At 51.6% G+C, this 11,532-nt stretch overlaps 3 protein-coding genes across 3 annotated transcripts; 1 reads left to right on the top strand and 2 right to left on the bottom strand.

Moving 5' to 3' along the window:
• Positions 1 to 43: 43 nt before the first annotated feature.
• Positions 44 to 1,294, bottom strand: FIBRA_04481 (uncharacterized protein; the record flags this gene model as incomplete). Its single annotated transcript, XM_012326278.1, has 7 exons — positions 44 to 89; positions 143 to 275; positions 339 to 381; positions 433 to 647; positions 699 to 774; positions 829 to 881; positions 943 to 1,294. 7 exons carry the CDS (start codon positions 1,292 to 1,294, stop codon positions 44 to 46), a joined length of 918 nt encoding a protein of 305 aa, XP_012181668.1.
• Positions 1,295 to 1,545: 251 nt separating this feature from the next.
• Positions 1,546 to 2,682, top strand: FIBRA_04480 (uncharacterized protein; the record flags this gene model as incomplete). Its single annotated transcript, XM_012326277.1, has 5 exons — positions 1,546 to 1,703; positions 1,756 to 1,836; positions 1,892 to 2,105; positions 2,164 to 2,264; positions 2,322 to 2,682. The coding sequence occupies 5 exons, from the start codon at positions 1,546 to 1,548 to the stop codon at positions 2,680 to 2,682; spliced, it is 915 nt and encodes a 304-aa protein (XP_012181667.1).
• A 368-nt stretch (positions 2,683 to 3,050) lies between these two features.
• Positions 3,051 to 11,255, bottom strand: FIBRA_04479 (uncharacterized protein; the record flags this gene model as incomplete). The annotated part of the gene is made up of 22 exons (XM_012326276.1): positions 3,051 to 3,061; positions 3,122 to 3,217; positions 3,278 to 3,434; positions 3,484 to 3,624; positions 3,673 to 3,861; positions 3,927 to 3,969; positions 4,020 to 4,092; positions 4,157 to 4,361; positions 4,415 to 4,735; positions 4,786 to 4,943; positions 4,995 to 5,232; positions 5,290 to 6,021; positions 6,078 to 6,363; positions 6,412 to 8,044; positions 8,098 to 8,365; positions 8,420 to 9,383; positions 9,452 to 9,516; positions 9,575 to 9,971; positions 10,024 to 10,442; positions 10,495 to 10,597; positions 10,647 to 10,797; positions 10,853 to 11,255. 22 exons carry the CDS (start codon positions 11,253 to 11,255, stop codon positions 3,051 to 3,053), a joined length of 7,053 nt encoding a protein of 2,350 aa, XP_012181666.1.
• Positions 11,256 to 11,532: the final 277 nt, after the last annotated feature.

Below are 11,532 nucleotides of genomic sequence, written 5' to 3'. Positions count from 1 at the left end.
AAAAAAAAAAAAAAAGACAAGATGTTAGCCAGAAACTGACTGTTCATGAAAATATATCACCTCCGTAGACGTATCCAAGGACAAACCGGCTGTTCCAGAATGTAAGTGTCACAAATCAGCGAAGAATGAACCATGCACTGACTTTGAACCCAAGAAACGCAGATGTTCGGTGCCCAGATCCACATCAGCTAACATGCCAACGCACTGCGAAATGAAAGACAAAGTCTTCTTTTCGCCTTGTGTTACTGAGCACAAGTCGATACGCATAGGACGACCTGCATGAGTCACCATATTGAGATGACACCATCTTATCGTAATGGACTAAAGAAATTGCAAACCTTTCACAGCATTGAGGGCAGCTGCACATATATCGCAGCCCTCCTGAAATCAACGTGAATGTCTAGACGGACCGACTGAAAACATGCCTCCAACCTTGGGACCTAAGATGTTCAACGCTAGAGCGTTTCCCGAACCACCGGCAACGGGTGTAATTGGGAGACGAAATGCCTCTTCTGGTCGAGCATGCTCCGCAAAACCGTTGATAATCTCATGGACGAGGCCATCTCCGGACACTACGACGATAGCATCGTACTGCCCAAGATCTAATGTCTTCATGAGTTCATATGCATGTCCGTGATGGGTGGTGACTAATGCAGGTGTCAGTAGGCTGACGGCTGGGGACCACGAAGAAGACATACGTGTGAGTTCCACATGACAATGGGCAGCGCGGAATATGGGTTCAACCTTTCTGTGGTAGAGCCCGATACCATTCCCCTGGATGAGATATGTATGAGACACGTGGTGGACGAGTAAGACGATGAAACTTACTGGACCGCTCTTTGGGTTCACGAGGACTCGAAGCCTCCTTTGGCGCCTTATTCCTGGAAAGCGAGTTGGAGCGAACATGATCGGGGCGGCATATATAGGCGAGACGCGGCTTACCAGCATAAGCAACATCCATCAATGATGTAGTGAATGCGGTGGCTATCTCGAGTTGGTCAGACTTGACGGTGCCAGCGACGAGCACGAGCGAGAGCGGGTGTGAGTTCTTCCGCCTTGCGACGAGGGCGATCTCGAAGAGGTTCTCTTTGACCTCGGCCCACAAGACATGTCTCACGGTTGTTTCTATGCGCGGCCATTTCTCTGTGGGGCCCCCGTGAGGAGATACGCGCACGGGGGGTGAATGGAACTCACTATCGGAGGCGCGGTGGACGACGAGGGTTGGGCCTGAGAGGGTGAAGATGGTTGTGCCGTGCTCGCCGTGGACGGTGAGCGAGTCTGTGTGGTCTGCCATGGAGGTGAGAGGCAGGCTTGGGAGCGTTGACGCCTGCGGGGCCGGCAGTAGAGCCAAGACGGCCGCGACGGCCGGATCCGATGATGCAGCCCGAGCGTAATTCAAGGATTTTGTTATGTGCATCAGTGGATATGCTATCTATCTTATCTGATAATTCATTTCGTTATCTTTCGGTGCCTGCGACGACTCTCCTCCGAGCCGGCCTTCGGAGTCCCGCTGATGAGCCAGTGACTGCCAGTGTGTACCGTACCATGACTCGTCCTCCTTCCCTCATCTTCATCCTCAGGCGTACTCTCAAACCCCTCTCTCCTCCTGCTCATACAAGCGCGAATTTTATCAGATCAATGGCCACCGTCCACCAGCTCGCACAGCAGGGCTTCGGCACCGGCACCAACGAGCTCTACGACCGGTGCGTGCTCGCATACAGACTCGGGACGCGTGCTCATCGTCCATATCGCCAGTGCACGCCCTTCCTACCAGCCTGCCGTGCTCTCGCACGTACGCAGCGCGACCCGGGGCACCTCCCCGCTCAACGTGGTAGAGTGCGCGAGCCTGTCATCTCACCCGGAACGCCCGTCGGGCTGAGTTCGTCCACAGGATCGGTTCTGGCACGGGCATCTTCACGCGTGCGCTCCTCGCACACCCCGATTGGTCATCCTCTATCAATCAGCTCAAAGCCGTCGAGCCGAGCGAAGGCATGCGCAGCGTCTTTACCCAGACGGTCAAAGACGACCGCGTCTCTACTGCCGAGGGCACGTTCGACGCGACCGGGGTCGAGGACGGCTGGGCCGACATCGTCATCATCGCCCAGGTGCGATGCCGACGATGTCTTCCATCTTTCTCTGCCTGGTTCTCACCTTGCCCTGCAGGCATATCACTGGTGTCCTGACTACGACGCAGCCAGCGCCGAGTTTGCTCGTATCTTGAAGCCGAACGGCGTCGTTGCCTTTGTTTGGAATTTGGAGGACAGGTTCGTCTCTGTGTGAACCAGGGCTCGCGCTCTGCTGACATGCCCGTCCCGCCGCAGAGACGGTGCGGAATGGGTGGCTCAGTTGCGCGACCGCATCGAATCCGAGGAAAAGGGCACGCCCCAGTTCCGTCTCATGCTCTGGCGCGCGACGTTCTCCACCCCGTCGTACACCAAGTTCTTCGATCCGCCCGAGGAGAATGAATGGAAGTACGCACTCCCAGGAACGCGTGAAATCGTAACGGATCGCGCGCTCAGCAAGAGCTATATCGCTGTGCTTTCCCCTGACAAGAAGGCGCTTGTCGTGGAGGACATCGCAAAGATCCTTGATAACAAGGGCGGCCTCAAGTGGATGGATGAGGAAAAGGGTATCTTTGAATATCCTTACGGTACCGTGGTTGTGCTTTGCAGGAAGAAATGAACGGTATTGCGCTAGTCACAAAGCAGATCTAATGTCAACGTACCCTCGAACATTCAGTGCACACATGTACTTTCAAATTGGATAGACTCAGCGAATAGTAAAGTTCCGACTGATACAGTAAGCTTGTTAAGTAAATCGGAACATTTCTAGGAAGCGATGTAAATTGTCAAGAATCCAGTATGGCTGCAAAACTGTCCAATAATCCTATAACCCCAATGGTACAGTGAGCGAGTGTCGTAGCGACTAATCGTAAACATGTCTGGTACACACAAAGTCCCATGTTCTACTAAAGATACCACTGATGTACTACTATATAAGTCCATTTGCAGATAGGTCAAATCTAATATGAATTCGTATGAAAGTCGTGATCATGGCCGGGCTGCAAATACGCCCGTCAATTCTTATACAATGCAATAGCAGGTCCACAAATTAGACTCACAGAGTTGCTCTTTACGGTAGAACCAGAAGTACCCAACAACAATGGCGATCTGGCACACAAGAGCAATCCAGAACGGTGCTGATGCCATTGGGCTCCCTAAAGAAACGAGGAACAAATCAGACGCCGCCAGATGAACGTGCTCGTATCAAGAATCACCTTTCAGTCCGTCGGAGAAACTCCATGCGGCGGCGTCAGGGAATACGCTCTCTGGACCAATTGTATCGGGGGCAGTAGCACGGGCTACTATTACGCAGACCGATCCTATGATCTGTGCGAATGCAAGCGTAGCGCATACATGCAGTCGCGAAAGTGTCTGGACAAGACATAAAGACCCGTTCTAGTGACGAAAACAGCACACTTACCTGCAAAAGAATCATCCCAAGCCCCACACCTTGGATGGCATCCAAAACACCGAGCCACAACCAGAGGGAGACACCCAAGTACGGTCCAGCGTTGCCAGCCCATGGTATGTACAGAGCGAGCGAAGATGTACCCCACATCATCTGGCAAATGTCAGCACAAACTTAATGGCAGATTTGGAGTCAACGTACTTGACACCATCGCGGTGCTCCCAGACCAACTGCAAAAACAGGAAGCAGCCATGTATGTGTCTTGCTCAGGCGAGTCAATCCTAACATCAAGAGACCCCAAACGCCAATAAAGAATGCCACAACCAAGAGGAGAATTTGCCACTTGGGGATGTCGACGTTCCACAGGAAAGTCCAGTTGCGTCCGTAAGGCTAATATTAGGAAAACGCACTGATCAATACGATCAAATTCACAGCCGGAGAGAAATAGTACTGACACCACTGAGCCAGTAATCTCGTAGAATCTCAGAGCCGAGGAACCTAGCAAACAAAAGGTCAGCTGGCTCCAGGGATGACATGCGTGAGCGTACCAAAGAACGATCTTGCGGCGAAACAGCGTCTTGAGGAAGTGAGGGACCTTTGGCGGCGTCTGACGGTAATAATCTACAAATGTGTAAAATTAAGCATATGTATGCTATTAATTTCCGTCGTTGGATACCATACTCACCCGGCAAGCCGTACAACATGAGGTACGCAAATATCACGCTCATTACAGCTAGCGGCCAGACGATGAGAACGATCCACCAAGGTGCCATGTTGCCTGCAGGTGCGTCGTCAAGTGTATATCCCCAGTACCAGAGGGCTGCAACCCAAATCTGTTGTGATCCTTGTACGATACAAGCCCTCATGATCCAAGTATCCGTGGCTGCTCCCTATCAGACAACAGTAAATCAGGGTATAATCAGGTGTGAACAACCAGACATACCGCTTCCTCTCCGAAGTTAAGACCAAAGAAGAGGAATGCCGCTGCAGAGGCCACTGCATACGACCAAGTAGCTGCACTTGACAGGGCATAATGAGTCGAGTAGAGGGAAGGGGTCACTGAGGGCAAGCCAATCAAGAAGAAAGCAACACCGAAGAACAGCCATGGCGCAGATAGCACGTAGACGGAGGGTTTTAGGCGGAACAGCGGATACCAAACGGCGGATGCGGCAAGGAAAATTCCTCCCAACACATATAGCTGTAGATTTGACTGTGTATTTGCGCCAGAAAGCAGCGTGAGCTGGAAAGTCGTCGCGCTCAACATCTGCACACCGCGTGAACGTACGAACTGGAAAAAATAATAAGAACACAAACCTGCCCTATGCCAATAACAATACCATATAATGGCCAGCCAAAGATCTCCCTCGACATCGCGATTTGCAAGCTGCTCATGATGACAACGTCCTTCTCGTTGGGGGGTCCACCGTAGTCACTCATTGGAATAGCATCCGCCCCAAGGAAATGATTTAGTGCTAGAGAGAAAATATCAGTGAAATAAACCCTAACATATCGCACATACGCACATGGAGGACGAGAGTATTCAAACGAAGATGGCGCAGGTGTGCCCCATATTGATTCTCTTCGCGATGACCTGATACTAGCTGCACTAGACAATCGCTCCCTTTTTACCTTGTCGAAGAACGCTTCTTCACTTTTTGTCAGGAATTTCTCGATCGACAGTTCTCCCTTAGAATTGTGCGAGTTCAACATTTGAAGCTTCTGCACGAACTCTTGCGCGACTCCTCCATCGGCATCCGTGAACTGTTTTATTTATCATCCACGTCGTTCAAACCTCACACAGAAGGAATTATGACTCACTGAAGCAATTGCTTTGTTCAATGGAGAGTTGTACTTTTCATCAACGATCGAAGCAATAGATTCAATAGAAGATATGCGCGAATGAGAACCAAATGGTTTACTCGATGAAGGGTCAAGGAAGGGATCCGGGACATTTCGCTGGTCTTGAGCAATGGTGCGGTTGGCCCGTTCAAGGAAGTTGCCAAAGTCCGGACCTGAATCGTGGCTACTTGGCTGGTGGGCGTTGGAGAAGTAATCGCTGTCATTTTCTGATAAGTCAGTGGCGTATGAGACTCTCCGACTTTCTTGAATGAGGCGCGGACGCATGGCCATAGAGCCATCGGGACCTAATGTCAACGTTTCTTGACTCCACCGCCCCGGAGATCCAGGCGTGCCTGGTGTGCCTGCCCCAGGGCTACCATTGACACTTCGAATTTCCCAGTCAGGCTGGGAGGGGAATGCCACATGACCTGGCTCCCAGTCGTCCGCTTCAGCAACCGCTATGCCGCTTTCGCCAACGAGAGCATCGGCTGAACGCCAGGCATTCGGTCCCGCCACGTCGCGGCTCATATTGATACTGCGCCGGTGGAAGTCTTCCATACGCTGACGCCACTCTACGACGGGGAAACGCTGGACAGCAGAGCGTGCCCGTAGCATTGCCCTTTCTTCTTGCGAGGATTTCAGTGCCATCTTAATCGTCTTGGTGAGTTGAGACATCATGTGTTCAGTTGATGTAGACTCCACCGGGAACCACTAGAATACAATCAAGTGTCAAAACTAGTATCATCAAACCCGAAAAATTGACCTACCCAACCAGGCATCAACCCAAGGCCTCCCAACCGACTGCCCACACCCAGAGCGCCTTTCCGACCAAATTCGACAGCTACTAAACCGAAAGGCTCATCTCGAGAGGGAATCAGGGCAAAGTCTGCACCACTGAACAAGTAGGGGGGCAAAGCCGTGAACTCAGGCTTCGAAAATACCCGATCGGGGTAGAGCTCCATGAGGCGAGCCAATTTCTCTGCCGCAAAACGACCATACAAGTCGATAACAGGACCAACAGTGATGAGCTGAATAGACGACCGCTTCTCAAGTCTAAAGAACTAGTGAGTTTCACAAATGAGCGAGATGAGGACCACTCACAGCGAGGGCATGACATCAGCTATCAAGTCAACACCTTTCTGCTTCGACCAACGACCGACGAAAACGAAGAGATCAGCATTGGGATCCTGCTTGATCCCCGCCCATTCCTGTGCTTGCCGTTTGTGTTCAGGCCGCTCCGCCTCGGCTACTTGGTCGATCTGGACGCTTTTCACATCAACTGGATTTTCATCCAATGCTGCAATGTCGGTAGGATCGGGATTAGGTAACGAATCAACGTGTTTGAGTGTCCACAAGGCAGGGTAGCGAGCCCAACTGCGCTTGCCATACTTGTCCGATACACCGGCAACTCCGACGCTCTTCTGATGCACAGAAATAAAAGATGCTGCAGCATGTAGCAGATTGAACGTGTTTCCAAACTGCACGTACTTCGTGCAATGCTCCTTGCTGATGTTGAAGGCGGAACACACTTCTTTCATCTCCTCCTTGGTGCGGAGAGGCCAGAGACCTTGGAACTCCGCATTATGCAGTGAGAGACAGATTGGCAGTACTTTGGGCAGCAGGTAGATGGGAACAAGTGCGCCGTGGTAATCGTTGATGTGGTAAATATCTATGTCAGGGTATCTGCGGACCGTAGCGGCGATCGCTTGGTTCCAGGTGGAGTAGAATATCGCTGAGCTGAGATCGTCCATGCGAGCCGGATACGGGTCGGCTTTTGTTTGTGCTCGGAAGACCGGACTGTCGAGGATCACGTAGGTGATGTTGTCCAAAACGTGCGTCTCCACTTCAATCAGGTATGGCTCGCCGAAAATGACGACCTCAATTGGTTCGCAAGGTTCACCGGGAGGATACTCCAGATCTTTGACCTTGGGAACGACCCAAATCAAATCGACATCGGTCATAGCCTTGCCCATTAAACTTGACATGACACCCAAACCACCAATTTTGACTTTCAGCTTCCAGTCGATGATCTCGTACTCGAGCGTGGAAATTAAAACCTTGCGACGCTTGTTCTTGTCCTCGGGCCAGCCGATGATATCGGCATGGTGCTTGGGGCCAAACACCTTCTCCGACAGCGGTGTATGCGCCTCATGTATGCTTGCCTTTGATTTGCTCCCGAACGTGCCAACAATAGGGAAGTAGTTGTGGTCCTTGTTCGGTTTCACACCCCACTTGTTGTACTTGATACCGTAGAACGACCACATGAAGACTGCCACAGCGATGGCACCGGTTATGAAAGGGATGGCTAAGAGCAGCGCGAAGAAGATGGCTCCAACGGCGGACTGGCCGACTGGTTCGACCCACCATGTTAGCGTGGCATCATCAACCACGAGGTTCCACGCAAGATGGGGGCGAGGAGGGGCGGACATATTGAGGTAGTTGGGCGATAACGTGTTGGGTGGAAGACGATCCAGGACACCGTCACCATCGACATCACCATAGAAGTAGTTGTCAAACCCAAAGACGCACAGCTGCACGTACGACGGCCATGTCGCCATGATCTCGAGCTCCCAAAGTCCATTGCTATTCTGGGACATCGCATATGGCAAACCCTTGTCAATTCCCCACTGATTGTATATTCCGCGAACTAAGAACTGTGGGACGCGGCGAGGAATAGAGTAATCATGGTCGGCGTGGATGACAACACTCGATGTCTGGGCGAGATAGCTCCAATCTACCAATTATATGAGTAAACAACATGAAGCTCCACAATGGACAAAGGCTTACATTGAACCATGAGATGCTGTCCCTCCCACCAGTTGTCCGAGGTGTCGAAAACATCGGCCGGGATCGTGGTCACATCCTCCCATGACCGCCAGTCCGACCAATTCTGCGCAAAATTCCATGAATAGCGGAACATATCAGCACCGTACGCCTTGTGAGTGTAGGAGTATTGGCCATTGCTGTACTGGAAACCGTCTGTATCGTAGTTATATGTCGGGAATACCATAATGTTGTTTGGTTGCCCTTTGCGGACAAGAAGATGGTCGATACTCTGGAGAATGATATGAGCCTCCCATATTCAAATTCGGTGAAATGAAAGGCTCACGTTGGTGCTTGCAGATCCGTCGCTCGTACTGGGATTCTTAACCACTATCTCCATTATCCCATCAGGAACGTCTTGTATTGTAGCCGACCAGGCCCAAGTAGAGAGGGAGACGCCTTGTACCTGAGCCGGCTGCGGTTCCGTGACAGCATTGCATTGGACGGTGGACTTGTCGATTGTGGGAGTTGTAATGTTGCCAGCAGACGACATATTGAGTGTAATGGCCTCTGTGACGCCATTGCAGTCCATTTCAAGGTTAAACTCTAATGTGATATTAATGGTCATGTTGTTCGGGTTTGAGGTGATCCGCGCATCGTGCCCAGGCAAAAACCGGGTGATGGCAGGTGGAGGTGGCACCCACTGATCCACAGGAACAAGTACCTTGAATCCGTACGGGGGCAAGGTGATATTACCCAGACAACCATAATAAGGCCCAGTACCGTTGTTGTAGTACGGCGAACCTGACTGTTCCAGAACATACGTCTCATATGGATGAAACAAGCTCCTGACTGTCATTCCAGACTCGTACGGGGAGGAAATCCACAGCGACTTCATGCAATCATGGCTCCACGTCGTGGTTATGTTGTTATTGGCATAAAGGAGCCAAACTTGCCCGGTGTTATTACCGGTCAGCGTCTGATATCCCTCGATTGCGGAACGAGAGACAGACCAGAGTCCCATCTCAGTGAGAGTACCGTTAGAGCCTGGACGCGCAATATCATACGTCCAGTTGCCACGCTGAACAAGGTTAAAACCATCTTGAAGTGCAGCATAAACAGTTCGTAAGTAGAGGAACTGTGAGAATAATCGGCGTGTGTCTGATGTAGGATCGAAATGATCGAGGGAATTCCAGTCGTCCTTGCATGCGATAAGTGCGCGACCCATGGGAATGTTATAATACTGCGACGACCCGAGCGAGTAACATCCATGGCGTTGCCATGCCGTATTGCTGAACATTGCTTGACGGCTGAAAGTTATCAGATCATGCGGACGATGAGATCAGGTGTAATCAATCTGAAACGTAGATGGACTCACCCGTAAAGATAGTTCGAAGCCGTGTTGTCATAGATATAAAAGTTCTGCTCCTCGCCGTAATACATCTGCATAATCACGATCAACGATCAACGGACGCATAGCAAAACCCGGGGATCAACGCACCAGAGAGATCCCAGGCATCACCAGATATGCCATGAACGCTCCAAGGACACTACGTTCCGTGCCGTTGTCCAGAGTGGGCCAGCGGAAAACATCGAAATTGCTCGTGCCGTACAAATGACGTGGATCAACTAACCCAGTGTTTGGGTTAATCATATCTTCATTTACGAACATCTCGTTCCAAGCCGTGACAAAGTTGTTAGACACATCGTATGCGTCCTCTAAATCGCCATCCATACCAAGGAAACGGGTCAGACCGCGGTAGATCGAATAGTGGAATGCTGCGCCATCCAACCCGTCCTGCGAAATATCGCGCAAAAAATACTGGTCTTCGGACTGGGTTACATTGGCCGCTTGCAAAAATCCCGGGGGGCGCTCAGTTGGTGTACGACCACGGCCACTGTCAGTTACATGAGCAATGCAGATAATCCAATTAAACTGGACACACGCACTAATAAAGCGACCCAAAGTAGTCACCACCGGTGACCTCACCAGTAATCAGAAAGTTTTTCTTGCCCAGTTCAATGGCACACTGGCGGGTGGTGGACGTCCAATCGACAAGACCTTGCACTGTCATCTGTGTGGACTTGTCGATACGAATAGCGTCGAAATCTAGAGCCGTCAGAGCCATGCACGAGAACTTGGTAAGCTTCGCCATGACGTCCGGCCTCCACTCCCTGAGACGATCCTGCACTGACGCGAACTTTGAGAGCTGACGCTGCCAATCTGGATGCACACCGAACGCCTCCATGTCCCCATACTGGTCAAACTCAGAGGCATAACAACCACCATTCCAACCTATGTCCACGATCGTACCGGCATCGCCCCAAAAAACGGGCATCTCGCAGGAGGTGTTGTACGTATTGTTGAACTAGCAATCCAATTTCAGCATCTGAACCACTAAAGTTGGCCGCATCACAAACCTGGAAATCGGCATATGTCTCGAACCCCCATGGTTGATATTGCGGATCGAGCCACGCTGCATCATACTCCTGGATGTTGAATGGGGCGGAGACATTCTCGAAACTAAAATAGGTCAGCCGGCACCGACGAATGAAGTCGGATTGGTACATACCCTTTGAAGCCGACAATATTCGACATTGTTCCGACGGTAAAATCAAGCATGATATACATGCCGCGGCTGTGAATCTCGTCGATAGCATTCTGCCAATCCTGAAGGGTACCATAGTGTGGATCTATGACGGAGAAGTCGAGCGGGGAGTAGCCTGGACGGGGCAGCGATCAAAGGACAGCATCAGATGATAATGGAGAGGCGCTCACTATCTGCCTCCCAGATCATGTTCAACCAAGGCGTACCAGATGTGTAGATGGCCTTGACACCCATTCCTTGGAGGTAATCGAGTCTGGCCAACATGCCCTTTAGATCGCCACCGGCTCGCAACTGAGTCTCCCGCCAATCCCACTCGTAAACACTACCAAAGAAATCATTGTTCGTAGGGTCTCCGTCGGCAAACTTGTCGAGAAGGATGGTGTAGAAGGGAAGGGCGCGCCAATTGTCGGGGGATGGTGTGTAATTGGCGCGTTGGGGGTAATAGTAGTCGAGGACGTTTGTGGCCGTCTTGTTGGTATTGACATTGTACGCCACAAGATCTTCCCTGTATGGCGAGGCAAATACGAGGGGAGCGAGGGAGAGAAGTGATCCCAGGGCGGCCAGGGCCCACATGGCGAGCTAGACAGATGGCCAGTGATTAGAGTAGAGAATTGACGGCTGAGGGACGAAAAGAGAGTCCAGGAGCGAGGGAGGGGAGGGGGCAAGGAGCGAGTGGGCAGTGCCCTGGGAGGTAAAAAGGGAGGAGGGCAGGAGGAGAGGAGAAGCGAGAGTGGTTGGACGCGAAGGGCGAGGATGGTTAAGCCGCCTCGTATTCTTTCTCTCACCGGGGGCGTGTCGCCGATATCGGCATGGCCAGGTGTCTGCCACCCCGTCGCCGGCACTAGCGCCG

Source organism: Fibroporia radiculosa (assembly GCF_000313525.1).
Source record: "Fibroporia radiculosa TFFH 294 genomic supercontigs, scaffold3160, whole genome shotgun sequence".
In the NCBI taxonomy this organism is placed as follows: domain Eukaryota; kingdom Fungi; phylum Basidiomycota; class Agaricomycetes; order Polyporales; family Fibroporiaceae; genus Fibroporia; species Fibroporia radiculosa.
Note: the sequence above shows the minus strand (reverse complement) of the source record. Positions and strands in the feature narration are given on the sequence as shown.